A 19,645-nucleotide genomic window follows, 5' to 3' on the forward strand; every position below is an offset into this window, starting at 1 on the left:
TTAACCATGCCAGCCTTAATTTATTTGTTCACCAATGAGCAAGATAATATAACCATCCTTTAGAGTCATGAGGAACAAATGGCAAAATTTAGATGAAAGTAAATTATATACCAGTGAATCAAATATTATCTGCTATTGTTGAGTAATAATAGAATGTATGAGTTCTGGGGGAATAGTAAATTTTTCTAAGTGGCTCCTCCAGTCAAAACTTTTTATTAAAGAACAAGATGAACATCTTGCAGATATTATATTAAATCAAGAAGAAATGTAGCACAGGCCAACTTCTCAAAAAGTTAATCTCTCCAGGAGTTATTAATGAAGAAACATAGCTTGTACTTTTGTTGAAAGAACAAAGTCTTTTAAGTCTTTTTTTCCCTTCTGTTAACTTTAATACAGAGGTTTTACTTGAATTTAAATAAAGAGCCAGGTGTTAGGTATGTATGAAAAGCATGATTTGACTAATTCCTACATAAAGTTTCTCTTTATTCTTTGGATACACACAGACACACACACACACACACACACACAGAGACACACACACATGCATATCTACATTCTCATACATACATTAGATTTTATTTCGTATTTATCTATACTATTAATTATTTTATCATATTGTAGTAATTAAGTGCTTGTTTTTTCTTTTTGCAAAATAATTTTACTACATGGAGTCTAAATATCACTGTGTCTATTTATTTTACATATTTGTGTATCTATTTATGTATATACATAGTTGACATTTTAATGATAGAAAGATATGGGAAGTTTTAAGATTACCAAGTGATTATTTTTTTGAATTTATTCAATATACTCCTTCAGATATACTGGGGGACTTTTTATTTTTTTACAGATTAAGTAGCTTTTGTATCGTGTGAACTTTTGAGCAGAACTGAAGCAAGAGGTTTGCGACATAGTAGGATGATATGAGTAGTATCTTAGATGATGTGGAGGGGCATGTATGGTGCCTGATTTAAAATAATATTTTAAAAAATGAATGTAACAGTCCCTTATAAGCAGAATCTAAAAGGAAATGAAACAAAATTGGTCCATTTGGTGGTGTAACCTCAAAGGTCATTATGTTGAGAGAGGGACAGACATCTGTGGCTTGTGTGTTAAAGTCTTTTATTTACTCTGATATAAAATCAACCTTGCATACAAGTTTCTAGTTGCCAATGATGTTCTGAAAATAATGAAATATTTTAAAATAAACCTTCAGTTATGACACTGAAAAAAATGAATATAACAGAACTTGCATAACATTTTGCAGGCATGTCGATTTTCTAAAGTAGTTAATAGAATATAATCAAAAAGCATGTCAGCAAATCTCAAATAAGCTATCATTTCAGGGCAGATATTCTGGGAAATTATTGGGTAGAAATGCAGTAAACAATCTCTGGTGGAAGTAGTCTTTTAACTTGAGTTGATTATGATTGCCAGAATTTAATGAGATTAAGGGTAGCCTGGGGAGCTTGCTTAAAATGTAGATTACTGGTCTTCTTTACCCTTAGTAGGTCTAGGGTAGGTCCCAGGAATATGTGTTTTTAAGTCACCCCTGGGTGACCAGTACAGAGAGTTTGAGGATCTTCCTGAATCTCTAATTTCCCAGACAGAACAGAAAGTGTTGCTGTCAGTAAACTGTTGGCAGTTACTGGAGTTTATTAGCCAGCTACTGACGCATTGTGATTTGCTATGGAAAGCTGGTCATTGGTTTTTAAGTGCATATGATGCTGGTAGAAGCACATACAGCTTTAATCACTGTCTCATTAGAAGGATGTAGTCAGCTTTTCAGATATCCTCATGTGTTACAGCTTTTCTAGAATGCACAGAACCTTACGGGCGATTAAAATACTTAAGAAAGGGATTTTCTTTTTTTTCTGTTTGGCAGAGGAACCGAACCTCAAGTTGCCATATTAGTTTGTTCAAAGTGTGTTCAGTACATATACTCTTTTGGAAAGTACAAAATCCTAGGAATAGAATCTTGCTCTTATCTTCTGAGAAGTTGTGACTGTATTTATACTCTGACAACATGGTAAAAGCATATTGTCAAAAAGAGAATAAAAGCATTAGAAATGCCCACATTTTGCCAACCAACCATCTTAAGTGTTTTGAAAATCCAGTTTCAGGTTCCTCTTTATTCTGTGAACTGTTATTTAATAACCAAGAAAGAGTTTGAGGAGGGGAGAGTGTTTTGTTTTCTAATGGGACACATGTCCCTTCCCAAAATCATACAAGAGTATATACCTACCTTGGTTTTTTAGACTGGAAATAATGCCTTCCACTTCAGAACACTCCAGTCCAGGGCAAGAGGCCCTCTGGCCTCAGGAGAAATTACCACACGGGGAAATGTGTCTGGGCCTACATGAGTTCACCAGAGTTCTATTGCGCCTTAGCTAGTTTGATAACGCCTTGCATTATTTATACCACTTGTCAGAAACAATTTCCTTTAGTCAATTAGTGTCTAAAAAATAAGGGGGAGAAGCAGGATATTTTCTGACATTTGTAGAAATAACGTGCAAAAAAAGCATTCCCTTAATCATATGACATTGTACTGTCAGAGATTTTCCTAATATAACATGTACCACAGAGTGTTAACTACATGTTTTGTTTTTATTAAGAAGCAAAGAATGGTAAGCTATATATTTGTTTTGATACTCTGTCAATGCAAACATTTATTCAAACCTCTGGCCCCTGTTCTTTGGCAAATAATTGCAAAATATAGTAATTGTCTTAGCAATGAGATGGTTTATTTTGAAATAACAGGAGTTGAACAACTGATTTTACAAATGTTTCCATCGATTAACCGCCATGTAAGTGCTAACAACTGAAAATATTTTGCAAAACACAAAGACAAGGCTTTAAGTTCTATATAGGAAAAAAGATATATACCTTTTACTCCTCTCTTACAATAGAAATTTACAATATTGTTTGAAGTATAATATCTTTTTAGGGCCTTACATAGATTTAATAAATGTAGAAAAGCATGTTATTAATTGCTGGTAGAAGTATGTGTTGATAAATGTTTTCTTAGAATAAGTTTGATGTTTAGTTCAAAATTAATATTTGCATATACTTTATGTCCAAAATATTTATATTATTGAAATGAATGAAATGAAGTCGCTCAGTCATGTCCAACTTTTTGCAACCCCATGGACTGTAGCACACGAGGCTCCTCTGTCCATGGGATTTTCCAGGCAAGGGTACTGGAGTGGGTTGCCATTTCCTTCTCCAGAGGATCTTCCCGACCCAGGGATCGAATCTGGGTCTCCGGCATTGCAGGCAGACGCTTTACCGTCTGAGCCACCAGTATTATATTATTAATACGACTCAAATGTAAGCATAGTTTTGTATATGTAATTGCAGTATTGCTTAAAATAATGAAAAATTGGCATTTATTTAGGTGACCACTAGTATAGAAATGTAATACATAATTGTTAAAAAATATTTATATGAATCTATCTCTATTGATAAGGAAAGGTCATTAACATATTTTGTAGAAAGCAAGCCTAAGGATAATATGCTTAGTATGTTTCCATCATTACTGTAAAATAATTTAAAAAAATTTAAACTGTGTATGTGTGTTGTATGTATAGATGTGTGTTTGTGTATGATAATACATAGAAAAAGGACTGAACACACCCTACTAATAATAGTGGTTACACTTGGGGTTGGAGGGGGTTTGATTTGGCAGTAGAAAGATAGGAAATTCTCAATAACCCCTTCTATGTGATTTAAATTTATTAACAGTGAAAATCTATTCATTTGGCAATGTCTAAAACCAAAAACAAAAAGAAAGAAAAATATATGAAGTTAATATATGTGAGAGCTTCCCAGGTGGTGCTAGTGGTAAAGAATGCACTTGGCCAGTGCAGGAGATATAAGAGACATGGGTTTGATCCCTGGGTTGGAGAGATTCCCTGGAGGAGGGCATGGCAACCCACTTCAGTATTTTTGCCTGAAGAATCTGTCCTACAGGGGAGCCTGGCAGGCAATAGTCCATAGGGTCGCAAAGAGTCAGACATGACTGAAGGAACTTAGCATGCAGGCAATGTATGTGATTCATATAAGTTACTTGCTAGAGATTTCTGTCCGTCATTTGAACTTATATGTTACTATCTCTTCTGGGCAATAGCCTTATCATTTATATCCATTGGAGGAGGAAATGGCAACGCACTCCAGTATTCTTGTTGGGATAATCCCTTGGACGGAAGAGCCTGGTGGGCTTCAGTCCATGGGATCGCAAAGAGCTGGACACAGCTGAGCAACTGAGTACTTATACCCATACTTGTAGATCACAAAACAAGGCAGAACCATAGTTAAGAGCATAAATTATTAATTTTTTTGACTTTGAAATAATGTAGATTATTGTAGTCACTGGAGATGTGGAAGTCTAGGTGTAGAGGGAGAAAAACTTAAAATTTAGATAAACTATTTATTTAACTTGTAATTTGCTTCTGAGCCTTTACATTTCTAATTTGAGAATTCTTTATTTTCACTGTCTAATTTTTTGCCTTATTTTATTTTACATCTTTTTCTGAATGTGAACTTCATGGGACGTGCATTTTGGTGTGTGTCTGCAAAAGTTCCTCTGAATGAATGACTCATGATTCTAGATCTGCATTGCGCAAGCAATGAGATTTCAGTTCTTAAGTATGTTAGAAATTTAAGGAATTAGAGTTATGGCACAAAAGTGTGGTAAATGATTTATGTACAAATATAAATTTAGTTATCAGGGAGACAAATTTTATCTTTTTATCCAGTTAGTCTTATATTTCTAAGACTTGCAGAATCTCTCAGTATTTTTCTTTTTTATAAGTGAAGCCTTGTAATTAATAAATGTTGAGGTAGACACCAACAAAATATACCTCCCTGTTACCACTGTGGAGCTGCTTGTTGAAATCTTAGGCTTCTGCAAAATATATTCTGAAGCTCTGGCTATACTGTATAGCAGTTGTGGTAATATTAGCAAAGTTTGTTGTCTGAGACCTGGTTTAGTATTTGTGTTATGTGGAACGTTCCCTAGAAGATACAGCTACGTTGAAGTGAAAATATGAGTTATTAATACATGTCTTTGTTTTGATACATACCTTCCTCTTTTTTAAACCAGGGAAAAACAACTGGGTCCTGGTTCAGTGTTAGTCAGGGAAAGCATTATTTTTACATGCATGTGAGCATATGTGAATTTGTGATTTTCTTTTTAGGAAAGCTCAAATTAAACTGAAATTCTAATATTTTATTGTTATTGGGAATAAATTCAGTTGACATTGGTATATTATTAAATGTATGTTTGAGATTATTTGTTCAAAAGGTAATCTTTAAGATCAAATATATAAATCAGTAGAAATATCCCTAGGATTATAACGTTAAACTGTGTGGTACCTTTGTGGCTTGAGTATTTGTAAAGTTTTCAATAAAAGATGCATTTTTGATGTGATGGGGATTTTTACTGATTAAATGGAAAAAAAGGATGTGTATGTATTGTGTTTTGTCATCAGAAGTCCATTAATTCATTTAATTAGGATGCATTCAAGTAATAGCATCCTATATTTGTGTTTTATATCATTTATTATATTCTGAAGAATAATTATTTTTAGATCTTTTGAAGTTGAAGAAATACGTGCTCAGCTGTGTCCGACTCTTTGCAGCCCCATGGACTGTAGCCTGCCAGGCTCCTCTGTCCATGGGATTTTCCAGGCAAGAGTACTGGAGTGGGGTGCCATTTTCTCCTCTGGGGATCTTCCCCACCCAGGGATTGAATCCACTGTCTCTTGGGTCTCCTACATTGGCAGGTGGAATCTTTACCACAAGCGCCACCCTCCTTATTTAACTGTAAACATAGATTTTACATATTTTTCTCATAATGATTAATAATTAAGCAACAGATTTTGGGCAATCTTCAATAGAAATAAGCCAGTAAGATTTCCCAGGTTGAGCTTACTAGGTTACATTCTAAATCATCTGTTATGATCAAGTTGGTGTGCTCAGATACAGTTGATAGTGGGCTTCCCAGGTGACTCAGTAGTACAGAATTCACTTGCCAGTGCAGGAGGCACAAGAGATGTAGGTAGGTTCCATCTGCGGGTTGGGAAGTGTGATACCTATGATTATTTGATTCTAATAGAGATATGCTTTATATTTTGGCCAGATTTTTTTTTTATTGTTTTTGTCATTTCTTCACATATTGATTTTATAATTTAGTTTGATTGGACCTACTCAAGTGGAAAATGGGCATAGGTTAATTATGGAAAATCTTTTAATGATTGCTGGCTGTGAGAATGATTTCTGCCTTGTAAGGAAAGTTGGACATTGGGGCAAAGAGGTTCACATGCAGCAAATTTTCACTGATGTACAGGGTTCTGTGGGAATATTTCCTTAAGTCTCTCATTAATCAACTTCATCCTTATTTTTGAGTTATATGATAATATTATTAGGGAAGCACGATGACTTTGCTACCATTCCTCAAGCAATGAAGATCATATTGAAACATGTTTTAGATGAAGGTATCACCAACCTCAATAAGAAGCTCGGTGATATTGTTCAGAAGGTATAAAGATGGAAAATTAAGATTTTGACCCCTAGTTACTATGGCAAATAAAATATAACCCATAAAAGTAAACTTTAAAATCAAAGTCTATAATCATGGTTTTGCTCTGGAAGTAACAATATCACAATGTATCACATTGCATTTAACAGTTCAGAGTTTTGTCATGCTTATTTCACGTTGGTAGATTTCGCTTGGGTTAATGTACCATTCTTCCTGAAAACTGCCAGAATAGTTAGATTTGTTTTTTCTGTCTTTTAGCACAATGCACACATATCAACACTGTTGATTTTACTGTAGTCTTGTGTTCTGACTTCCTAGTTATTGTTTGAAATATTAAATGACATGGACAGATCAGAAATGACTACCTAAGGCTAACAAGATAACTTCATCTTTTTGTCATATATAGAGTAAATAAAGTGCTAAATAGGATTAGTATTTTATCTCAAAGAATGATAAAGTAGCATTCTTAGTGTTGTTATACTTTCTTGTGGAATAGAGGGAAATGTTAAAAGACTGACAGTTTGGAATCTTCAAAAAAAAGAAAAAGCAAATTTTCCTGCTTAGCCAGAACTGAGGACTGATTCTGTCAGAAAAGCACCGATAATTATTTACATGTTAAAAATTTGAAAAACCATGTGTAATCTTCAAAAAAAAGAAAAAGCAAATTTTCCTGTTTAGCCAGAACTGAGGACTGATTCTGTCAGAAAAGCACCGATAATTATTTACATGTTAAAAATTTGCAAAACCATGTGTATCTATTTCATGGATTAAAAAGACTTCCATCAACTTCTCAATTAAGGAAGTATAAAAATGGTTTTATGTTAATTAACTTCCTTTCCTATGCTTTCTTTCCAATCAGTGGTCTTTGATGCTGATTTCATTCAGTTGTAAAGGTGACATATCAGTGTTTTAAAATGTGTATCTATTGTTTAGGTATTATAACTTGTTGAAAATATTTGTAAACTGGTGTTCAGATATACTATGAAAAATATTATCATGCCACAAATGCTGATTGTTGGTTTAGTCTGGACCTTGTGCTGTGTTGGTGGTGGCTGTTTGGTGAAAAAACTAGCTGACACCTGCCTGCTGTCATAGAGCTTACATTTTAATGGAAAAAGTAGATGATAAGCAGATAGTGAAATAGGTACATAGCATTATGCCAAATACTCACAAGTGTTGTAAAGAAGAATAAAGCAGGATAAGGGGCTGGCAAGTGTGCACTGGTTTTAAGAGGAAGAGAGGTTTGCATACTTTTGACAGTGGGCCGAAAAAGCTTCTAGGAAGATAAACTTTGCTGTAGGGACTGGATGAGGGCACATTTAGGTACAAAACTGGTGGCTCAGGCTGCAAAATGCAGCATGACGTCTTGATATTTATCTTCTAATACCTTTTTAGGTTTTAAAATTTTGCCTTTTATAGAAATCATATCAAAATTCACTTTTTAATCACTGTCTGCATAGAGGCTTCCTGTTTCATTTTTGTCCTAAATATAAATCCTTAAAGGGACAGTAGTCATTTTCTAATGTGAAAGTTTAGTTGCTTGCTTTTGGATTCTAATCTTTAGCAATAATGCATCACCTAACTGACTTCCTTCAATGTCCTTCCAGTAAGAGACCACTGGATGATTAGGGAAGCTAACCTTATCAGCATCTTAAAGGAGTGCTTTGCTAGATCTTGGATTACTTGTTTGAGTTGGTAAACATAATCTTCCTTTCCTTGCAAGCAACTTGTCACTCAAAACAATGCAGAGCGTCAGACCAGTAGGCCACGTTGCCCATCGCTGTGCCATTCCAGAGGATTTGTGGTTGAAAGTTGTCTTTTTTTCTCAGCAATTTTTCTGAAACTTCAGTCATTTGCATATATTCTTTATGATTTTTTCCAGTATAGTTACTGTTATTCCTTAAATTCTTTTTGTTATACTTTAGCCTCTTCCTGAGTTACATATCCACATGCTTTGACGAGCTTGTTTAAGCATTCTGATGCATCTATTAAAATTACTGTTTCTGCATCACTGAAAAGCTTCCCCCTCACTGAGAAACACTGATCTTAGCTTTTTGTTATACGGAGTTGAATACTGGTGAAGATGGCATTAACCCATTCAGAGCACAGTTTTTTCCCATGTAATAAATGACTTTGTTACTCTATTTAGTCCCTTGTGAGTAGAGAAATAGCTATATAGCCTCCAGAAATGCTTAGTTAGTTATTTGTTTACCAAAATCTCTGTTCATATTTGGGACAAGCCATAGGCAAAATTGTGCTGTGAGCTAACTTAGTTTACTGAAGTGATGCATTGCTAGTTATGGACTTATCGACACCAGTGAGCCAGGGGGAGAAGTTACGATTTTGGACAAGGCGCCTCTTCTTGTCAGCTCCAAACACACTCAGCAAAGTTGGCCGTCTCTTCCAGTTAGCTTGAAACTTCTTAGTAAGTTAAAAAAAAATCTCAAATAATTACTAAGTTAACTTCCTCAATATGTAACATTTCCAAATCAAAACTTATGAAAAAAGTCCCCCAAATTCCCAGCTAACTACTCTGGCATGTAGAACCAATCTGCCTATATTTGGTCCAGAAGAATTGAAATGATTAGTGAACATTTGTGACTAGGAAGTTTAACCTTGCTCATAGAGGCCAACCAGTTCTCCAAAACAGAATTTTAGTCTTATTCCTTGTGTCTGTTTATCCTGTATTGCACAATGTATGCAGCCCTTAAATAGGTATTTATATGAATGCATTCACTGTTAAGGGCTTCCCAGGTGGCACTGAGGTAAGAATCTGCTTGTCAGTGCAGGAGTCTCAGGAGACTCGAGTTCGATCCCTGAATTGGGAAGATCTCCGGTAGTAGGAAATGGCAACCCACTCTAGTATTCTTGCCTGGAAAATCCCATGGACAGAGGAGCCTGGTGGGCTACAGTCCATGGGGACACAAAGAGTCAGACACCACTGGGCACGCACACGGAATAATCCACTGTTCAGTTCAGTTCAGTTCAGTTGCTCAGTCGTGTCCGACTCTTTGCCACCCCATGGACTGAAGCACGCCAGGCTTCCCTGTCCATCACCAACTCCCAAAGCCTACTCAAACTCATGTCCATTGAGTTGGTGATGCCATCCAACCATCTCATCCTCTGTCGTCCCCTTCTCCTCCCACCTTCAGTCTTTCCCAGCATCAGGGTCTTTTCCAGTGAGCCAGTTCTTTGCATCAGGTGGCCAAAGTATTGGAATTTCAGCTTCAGCATCAGTCTTTCCAATGAATATTCAGGACTGATTTGCATTAGGATGGACCAGTTGGATCTCCTTGCAGTCCAAGGGACTCTCAGGAATCTTCTTTTTGAACCACAGTTCAAAAGCATCAATTCTTCGGCACTCAGCTTTCTTTATGGTCCAACTCTCACATCCATACATGACTACTGGAAAAACCATAGCTTTGACCTTTGTTGGCAAAGTTATGTCTCTGCTTTTTAATATGCTATCTAGGTTGCTCATAACTTTTCTTCCAAGGAGCAAATCCACTGTTAGTTTATTGCTAATATATATCAATTGCCGTAAGAGTAATTATCTGTAATTCCTCAGGCTTTTTCTTTTTATACTTTATCCTATTTTTGGTTTCTTTTCTTCTGTCTTTATATTTTATTCCTTCTTTTCTATTTACCTTAAAGTAGAAAATACATGTGAATTCTGATATCACTTAAGGAGAAACTGATCTTGGTTCTTGGGAGGAATATGCTTGTTTGTATCAATAGAACGTGTCACACGATGTAAGGAACTCTACAGTTTAGTGTTTTGAATTTGATCAATAGATAAAAGAAGGCTCTTACCTTAAAAACCTATATAGGTTTTAAAATTTTGATTCTCACTGAAAACACTTAAATTCTCCATTTCTTTGTTTTTGTTTAGGGAAGTTTATTATATATTGAAATATCAGTCAAAAATTTACCTCAGAAGCAGTTTACCTGTTAGCTAATACCTTTACAGTAGCAGTGCTTCTTTCAATAATTATTTGCAAACAATACATATTTTTAGGGGAGGGTGATACATTTGCAAGAATTCCTGCAATCTGCACAATACTCATACACATTTAAATATTATCTCTATCTATGGAACAAAAAATCCATTACCACTGAAGTATTGATCCAAATCCTATAAAATCTTAATTTATTAAAGTTATGAAGATTTCTGGTCTGCTCTGAAATTATGTTTGAATAAAGAAAAAGATTACAAGATAGTATTCTGATATCAGCAGTTTACTCAAATACATTTTTTTCAGATAAGATATGAGTTCGTTACCCCTAGTGCCCTGTGTCAAAGGCTGAAACACATATTATCAGGTGTAGCTGGAGTATTTCATAAAGGTCAGTGTACAATCTGATCGCTCACTTGTCCGTGTCTGGCTAATGGTAAATATTTTTATTATCACCTTGACTAATACATTTTATAATAGTATTTTCAGCATAAAAATATATAGCTATATTTTTTCAGTAATACTTTTTGACTTAAATAGAACTGCTCTGCTACAGAAAATATAATCAGAACACCCATTTGTAAGCATTTTAGTAATTAAGGTATATTTTGTTACTTGAGTACGACTAAGTCTGTAACATGGTAGAAGGGAAAAACAATGCTAGAAATGAATTTTGTAGTTGTATTTAGACATAACCCCCAAGCAGTGAAGTTATTCCTATGTGTGCCATGCCATTGCCTTTCCTCATTGTTTGGATCTCATAGATCATGATGAAATTTTCCTCGGAGTTGGACACATGTCCTCATAAACATGTTTATTTCTAATAGGTTGAATAAAATTATTCTTTTCTTAAATATTTAAAAAACATTATGTTCCAGAGACTGGGTTTAAAAAAAAAAAGGCAACAAACACCCTGTTGTTGTGGAATTTATAACTTTGGGGACAAAAGTTCCAAGAGATACGAAGTACTGAGAATATTGTGAGGGGGTAGAATGTTTAGCAGAGTTAGCATAGCCTTTTTAGAGAAGGAGATATTTGAATAGCAGTTTAAACAAGAAGGGATGAGGAAGTATGTGTCAATCCAGGTTTAGCATGTAACAAGTTTCAGGGGCTCCCACCTGGATGGTGTATGCTAAGGACCCATAGCCCCTCTCTCCCTGGGAAGGTAGAGGTGCAGGGCTGGGAGAGACCAAAAAAGATGAAATGTGTCAGTTTAAAACAAGGGGAAGGGAGAAAGAGGGAGCTGTGCAGCATGCTGTTAAGAGGTCAAGTAATGACAAGGACTGTGCATTCTTTGGAGAAGGCAATGGCACCCCACTCCAGTACTCTTGCCTGGGAAACCCCATGGACGGAGGAGCCTGGTAGGCTGCAGCCCATGGGGTCGCGAAGAGTCAGACAGACACGACTGAGCGACTTCACTTTCACTTTTCACTTTCATGCACTGGAGAAGGAAATGGCAACCCACTCCAATATTCTTGCCTGGAGAATCCCAGAGACAAGGAGCCTGGTGGGCTGCCGTCTATGGGGTCGCACAGAGTCAGACACGACTGAAGCTACTTCGGAGAAGGCAATGGCACCCCACTCCAGTACTCTTGCCTGGAAAATCCCATGGACAGAGGAGCCTGGTAGACTACAGTCCATGGGGTCGCTAAGAGTCGGACATGACTGAGCGGCTTCACTTTCACTTTTCCCTTTCATGCGCTGGAGAAGGAAATGGCAACCCACTCCAGTGTTCTTGCCTGGAGAATCCCAGGGACGGCGGAGCCTGATGGGCTGCTGTCTATGGGGTCGCACAGAGTCGAACACGACTGAAGCGACTTAGCAGCAGCAGCGGAAGCGACTTAGCAGCAGCAGTGTATTCTTTGGATTTGGCTTTGATGGGAGCATTGATGACTGTCGCTGAGCAGTAAGGTAATAGTTGTGCAAGTTACACCAATACATTTTAAAAAGTGAATGGAGAAGGAGGAAGCAAGAAAACCGCACGTGTAGGTGACTCTTCAGACTTTTGTTTGGGAATGATGGATTAGGAACATTAGGGAGAGGTGATGTATAACTAGGCAAGGTCCCCTTCCTCCTGCCATGTCACCCCTTCCATTTTAGAGCTCCTTTAGCACTTGAAGAGCTAAGAGGAAAAGCAGGAATATATATAGCAGGAATTTAGAGAGGAAGAGGACTTCAGAAGGAGCCAGTCAAGGTAGCAGCTTAACCTTGGGCAGTAGAAGAGAAAACTGGGAGACTGAGAAGACAGATACAAAAAGATAGTTTAAAGATGGGTGGTAGGAAGGTGAGAGAGAGTTCATGCCTGAGAGCTACTATTTTTATTGCAAAATATTTGTGACATGTAAGATCGTATCCATTGTTGATAGTGAGAAGAACACAAAGGAGGAGGGACTTGATAGTGAGGAAATTTTGGAAAAGCTGGAGTGTCAGAGGGGGCGGTCCAGGCCAAGGGGAGGATTCCTAGGCAATGGGGAAGCCTGAGTGACCCTAGAACATGGTAACTTATGGAGGCAATAATGGGTGTGTGTGTGTTTTCAAGTTTGTGTTTGTGCGTGTTCATATGTGTTTATAGGGGTGTGTTCCTGCATGTGTTTGTGTATTTTGTGCTATAAAGTTAATGTCAGTTCTGATGTAGAAATTGATCATTTAATTTACCAAAGTTTATGGGGCTTCCTCTGTTTTCCATTCCTAAGCCAGACACTTAAGGTTACTAAGATGTGTAAGATTGTTTCTGGCCTTGGGAACATGTCGTCTCATGGGTCAGTCATATAAATGCAAATCAGACACTGATTGGGGAGCAGAGGTAATTGGGCGGAGACAGTGTTAATATGTGGGCAGGTGGGGATGAAGGAAGTGACATCTTGATAGCGTCTTGGAGGAAGTGACATGTTGGTAGGCTTCCCAGGTGGCTCAGTGGTAAAGAATCCGCTTGCCGATGCAGGAGACAGGGATTCGATTTCTGGGTTGGGAAGATCCTCTGGAGGAGGAAATGGCAACCCACTCCAGTATTCTTACCAGGATAATTAGGTGGACAGAGAATCCTGGAGGGCTACAGTCTGTGGGGTCCCAAAGAGTCTGACAGGACTGAGCACAACCCCAAAGAAAAGGAGTTAGTGGTTGCAGAGAGAAGGACAAAAGAGATGTTTACCTCGGATGTGGTACACACTCACAGCATGAGGTAGTCGAGAAGTTTTGAATGCAGAGCTTATATTAAGGAAGATGAATAAGTCTTAGTTTGTGACTAACTTGGTTTCATTTTTACGGAACCAGGAATTAGGACTAGAAAATTTTTTGAAAACAAAAATACTTCTGGAGCATCAGTATGAGGTTGTTTTTTTTTTAATCTTTCTCAAAAGTTGTGGCCTTTACAATATTTTCTAAACCTAGTATCTGGTAGTTTCTAAAAAAAATAATGTTAAAAATGACAGTATTAATCTGAAAACAAAATTAAAAAAACATTCTGCTAAGATTCCATGTTTTATCTATATGTATGTGTATATATATTCATATTCTGTATTCTAATTTCCAAGTTATAAATATGTTATATGCCTGTTGGCCATTTTTGGCCCTGGAAGAAGTAATCAGACACTATTTATTATACTGTCATTGCCTCTTTGGAGTGTGAAACTTTTAGAGTTATTGAAGCCTTGTTTCCTTTGGTAGCATTCAAAAGGGAAAAAATAATATGTATGCTGTTCTGTAACTACTAAGCATTTTTGGGAAAGTTTTCCCATTCTGATTGAAAGTAAGTTGTTAAAAGCAAAAATGCCCTGCTGTATATAGGGAGCGGTCTTGTAGTGCTGAGTTACTAGATCTTTAGGCAATAGAGGGTCCCTCACCCCTCAACCCCCACCCTCTGGGTTCATTTGTACCTCTGAAATGCATCATACTGCCCAAATCAAACTGCTCGCTTAATATTTAATGTTTCTGCGATGGAATCACTTTCTCCCTTGAGGTTGACTTCAGATTTGCCAGACACACTGACAACACTACACTCCTTATTTCCCCCACATGACCTCAGCTTCTGCTTAAAAAATGTTCAAATAAAGGATGCTTTTGTTCATATCTCGCCTGCCTGTGATATATTGACAAAGTGTCTGAGGGCTGAATGGAATAGTTTTACAGTAGGAGTGCCACTTTCAGTGGAGGGGCAGGAATTAGGCTGGAGAAGGAAGTGAATTGGATAGGTCAGGAGAATGTACCATTTGTAAACACCCCTTTCCTTTTTTATTCACGTGTCAGGACAGCAGGAGCAGGCTGTTCGGTGCCTGTCTCTGCGCAGAGCCAGAGGGAAAGCAGCTTGGAAGTCGGCTGCAATTTTTAAACCTTGCTTTTTATTTCCTGGTAATGATCTTCAAGTGCTTGGACTTGTTTGGGAAGCTGTTTTGAAACTAACATGGTTTAGTCCACTAACTGCATGTTGGGTAAATTCAAAACCCACATGCTCGTCCTCTTGCAGTGGAATAAGTCACATCTGATGGACATTTTCTGTGCTTATAGCATAGTAATGAACGTCTGACAGGCGCGACCTTTCATAAGACAACCCACACTATTGGCTTTCTGCCCAGAATATTGCTGCAACACTATCTGTGATTGGTTATCTCTCTATCATGCATTGCTTCACAAGGGGAAACGGCCCCTTTTTTTAATAAATCTACGATGGCTGGCTGCAATATGCCTCACTGTAAGTAGTGTGTGTGTGTGTGTATGTGTGTGTGAGAGAGAGAGAGAGGGAGGCTGGCTTGAATATGACTTAGTCTGGTAGCACATGGCAAGGTTGTGATACTGTCTTAGGACATCAGTGAAGAGCTACTTAGTAAATCTTAACCTATCTCTTTTTTCTACAGGTTGGTACTAAGAAGTGCCTTTCCTGACGTCTCTGCTGCTTGGAACCGCTTCTAGAGCAGTCTCTGCTTTTGCCTTGCTTGCTGCCAGCTAGACTGTGACGACAGCACATCCACCCTCCACCTCTAGCCCAGACACCCCCATTTCTACTTATAATCAAGAGAAAAGCTCTAAGTATCTGGCATTGCCCTAGGCTGCTTTAGTTTTAAAAGAAAAGTTTGCTGAAAAAGTAAGATATCTTCTGCCAGGAAATCAAGGAGGAAAAACAAAATCATTTTCTCGATTTTGCTCTAAACTGCTGCATCTGTCTATGCCAAACTAATCAATACCGATTGCACCACCAAACTCCATTGCAAATTCAGCTGTGAGGAGATTCCCTTTCAAACAACTTTGCTGAAAGCAGCTTGGAAATTCGGTGTCAGAGGGTCTGCCACGTTTTCATGCTTGCATTTTGGGCTCCAAATTGGCACTGGGAAGGGGTTACTGAGAGCACAAGGCTGATTCGAGGCCCTACTTTTAAACGTTCATCTACTTACGATCCTAGTATTTCTCTAGAAACCAAAACCTCTTTGAATTAACAGTTTCATGCTGTGAATTTCTAGTGGGAGATCTTTTCCTTGATATTGAGAACACAATTTTCCATGTACTTTTAAAGCAGGGAGTGGGGGAAAAGTATTTTGGAGGGGACATTTTCATCATCATTTTACAGTTTTATCAGTTCAGTTCTTTTTTTTTTTTGGTTGTTACTTTTTTTTTTTTGAGGGGGGTTGGGTTTGTTGGTTTCACTGAAAATTTTAACTACCTGTAAAATCTAAACATGGCTGTTAGTGTCACACCAATTCGGGACACAAAATGGCTAACACTGGAAGTATGTAGAGAGTTCCAAAGGGGGACTTGCTCACGGCCAGACACGGAATGTAAATTTGCACATCCTTCGAAAAGCTGCCAAGTTGAAAATGGACGAGTAATCGCCTGCTTTGATTCATTGAAAGTGAGTAAATATTATATTATTTTAAGGATATGCAATAATTGAATAAAGGGGATACGGACATGCAGTCCACTGAGTTTGGAATTATGGATTGCTTTGTTAATAGTTTTAGTTATACGGTGTGTTCCTATTGATGATGTTGGGGTGGGGGACTTTATTGAGAAGCAATAGAGCCAAGTCTGGCCAAACTTTGTTATGATAACTTTTATCTGTCCTTTAATGCTGTGATTTGTTTTTTTTTCTAGAGCAGAAAGTGTCAGCATACTTTTACTAAGTAATGGCTAAGTCAGTCCAGAGAAATAGTAAATATAGATACATGTATGTGTCAGCATATGCATAGACTGTATATGAGGCTATAGCAGTGGCTAGATGGGAATGGTTTGTTTTTGCTTATTTGAAAACATGCTGTACAGTTGTAAAAGAAAAGCAGATTTTGTCAGCTAAACTTGGATAGCTTTTTATATTAATATTTTGACATTATGGATTTCCTTTTTTATTATATGAGCATATTATTTTAAGGCCAGAAGCAACGCATTTTGTGGAAAATGTAACTAGAAGTAAGATTCTGAACTGCTCTTATAGTATATTATCAGAGGCATAAACTTCGTTGAATGTGAGTTTTATAAATCAGTGGAAACTCTATAAAAAGTACCTTTATTAATTGGACTTTTTTGTTTCTAAAATTCAAATGTGAAGTAATTCAGCAGTTTATTTTCTGTTGGCTCCTGATTATTATTATTTTTTATTTGTAACGGTATCAGCCAGACTGTAAAAAAGTTAGCTATTGTGGGTACCATAATACTAGCAAATTCACTTTAGTATATTTTGACATTCAAAAATGTCATTAGATTCATATTTCGGGTATCAAATTTGAAAGTGAGTCTTTTAAAAGGTAGCATACATGTCTTTATTTTGATGTGTAAGGTCAACACTACAAATGTGAAGAAGATTCCTAGGTTCTCTCTACATACTTGGTTTAATTGAATCGTCTTTGAAAATTAATATGCACGTGTAATTCACTGTGAACCTTTGAGAAGGAAGTTGTTATCATTTTGATAAATATATAGAAGTGAAGGTTTCATAGACATATCTTGTCTGATGCAAAAAAAAAAGTGCTATAAAAACTCGTCTTTAATACCATAGGGGAGAATTAACTGAAGTATTCAACATGTAAGTTAACTCGTATCTCACCTCAGTGTTATGAGTTAAGTTGTGAGTTAACTATTTCAGTAAATTGCTTCTTGGTCCAGTTTGTGCTGCTCACTTTGCTAAAGTTTTCACCAAAGACTCAAGGATATTATCTTCAAAGTAGAACATAAAAGAAGGCATTAACAACAAGAAAAATATCATGTTAGGTTGTTCTTGATGACATAGTTCTAAAGATCAATAAACAAAAGTTATAAATTACCCTGGGCCTTTTTTTCCCCCTGCTTTTGAAAGGCATCCATGAAGGGCACACAATAGTTGTGCCGTGTGAGTGTGTCATCCTAAATTCTGCCGGCTGAATTTAGGTGTAATTAGAGACTGGGACCCATAAAATGAGGGGCAAAAGGCTAATTATGCTTGTCAATAACCAGCTTTGTCCGTAAGTAACCCTGTTTTGACCCAATTACTAGTAAATCCAATTTTTAATCCCACAGACAGTTGATGGTGCACTGGTAGCTGAAAAACGAAGGACATTAAACTTAGCTGTGACATTGAGTGGTTTCACAGAAGACCTGCCTCCACGGCATTTGGAAATGTTGTGAAACATTAAAATTCAGTTGCTATTTTCCCCTCTCAAAATATTTTTTTAGCTGCTGCTCACTTGTGGCCACAGAACAGTCCCCCTTTGAGCAAAGCAGCAGCATTGCTTAATGACATGCTGTGTGGTTAACAAGATTCAACTGCCACATCAAGGACTTTCTTAAATAACAATTTTAAGATTTTAAATTTACTTTTGAAATGAACTCGTTATAGCAGCTAATCAGTGCAGACGTTGTCCATACCCTTTGTTCTTTCTAAGAGAAATGGAAATTTAATTTATAGCGTCTAAAATGTAGTAAAATATTTCAATTTGAATAAGAAGAGGAAAAATAAACACAAATTTATTTCTGGTGGAGCTTCATCCCCAGAACAACAGCAGCTTCTTAAGTGTTAGTGAAATGACTGTTAAAAATTTATTTAAAATTTTTGGAATGTGTTAATTAGGTATTCATGTTTCAAAAACCGTGTTTCATCTATATGTGTGTATGTTTGTAACTAACACATGTGATTCTTGATACAGTATTTAGAATCCTACCTTTTAGGTAGTAGTCTTCCTGTGTTCAACTTTGTGGCTAAAATAGATCAAAAACATATTTTAAAACAGTTAAAGTGATTTTGTGACTCATGCCTGAAGTTCTGAAATTTGGGAGCATTATGAGGTTTCCATGCCAGTAACCGCTAGATCATTTGTATTGTTTCAGAGAGTAAACGGAAGGAATTTAGAAAACTTGTAATATCCTGACTTCTTTAATAAAATGTGTTCTATGTATTGCTCCAATCCATAGTCCAGCCTTTTGTGAGTTCTTGAGCCCTGAGATGGAGGTAGGCTGTGTAATCTCCTATTTTTAGCAAGTTAGGAAAGCAAACCAAATACTCTCTGAGAGGACCCTGGGAAATGGCTGTACCCTTCAGCTGTGCTGTTTCAGACTTTGGCCAGGCTCCCAGGTGACTTAGGTTTATAGCAGACTTCTACAGAGAGGAGGAGAATTCATTTCATTAAAAACAGAAGTCAAACAGTTCAAGAAAGTATTTATGTAGAAGAAATAAAATTGGCATATTCTAAAGGGAATAGGAAGAAAATCAGCTATGGTAGCATTTTAGTTGCATAGTGGTGATTTTAAAGTTTAAATAATTAACTTCGATGCATTTACTACGTGAAAACATAGAATTCTGTATCACAGTAAATGTGTTGCTAAATAAAATGGGAATATATAACAGTGAGGAATATTGTACAGAAACAAGTCATGAAATAGAAGGAGAGCAATAAATAGAACAAAAGCTATAATAATGAGTACTCATTTATAAATTAAATCATGTGTTTTAAGTGCTTCATTTTTCTCACTTAATTTTGCTTTTGCATTTGCAGTATTAATTGACAACAAAGTATATTCATGTTGAGAATTAAATTGTTTACAAATTAGAGGTTTGAGTGATTTATTGCTTCAGGTATCTTGAACATTAGAAAAGGTGTTTTATTTAATGCTGGAGAGGTTTTTTTTTTTTTTCCCTTATGGCTTATAAAAGAGATACCAAAAGAGAAAATGTCAAAAGGAAAATGTCCACGCTATA

The 19,645-nt window shown here is 36.7% G+C and overlaps 1 protein-coding gene across 47 annotated transcripts in view; it reads left to right on the forward strand.

The window, feature by feature from the left end:
* The window catches only part of MBNL1 (muscleblind like splicing regulator 1), a 209,260-nt gene that overhangs the window by 40,822 nt on the left and 148,793 nt on the right, over positions 1 to 19,645 (forward strand). For 24 of the 47 annotated variants that reach the window (XR_014076876.1, XM_081570533.1, XM_081570525.1 and 21 more), the window contains one exon: positions 15,345 to 16,333. The exons of 15 other annotated variants lie outside the window; for them this stretch is intronic. Coding sequence is in view for 15 of the 32 variants with exons in the window: in XM_081570533.1 (XP_081426659.1) it covers positions 16,160 to 16,333 (174 nt within the window). In the remaining 17 variants the exon portion in view is untranslated. Of the gene's footprint in view, positions 1 to 15,173; positions 16,334 to 19,645 lie in introns of those variants that run through there. 8 more of the 47 variants (XR_014076881.1, XM_081570548.1, XM_081570558.1 and 5 more) reach the window with 2 other exon arrangements.

The sequence above is a fragment of the Giraffa tippelskirchi genome, chromosome 2 (genome assembly GCF_054371585.1).
Source record: "Giraffa tippelskirchi isolate mGirTip1 chromosome 2, T2T-mGirTip1v1.2.pri, whole genome shotgun sequence".
NCBI lineage: Eukaryota > Metazoa > Chordata > Mammalia > Artiodactyla > Giraffidae > Giraffa > Giraffa tippelskirchi.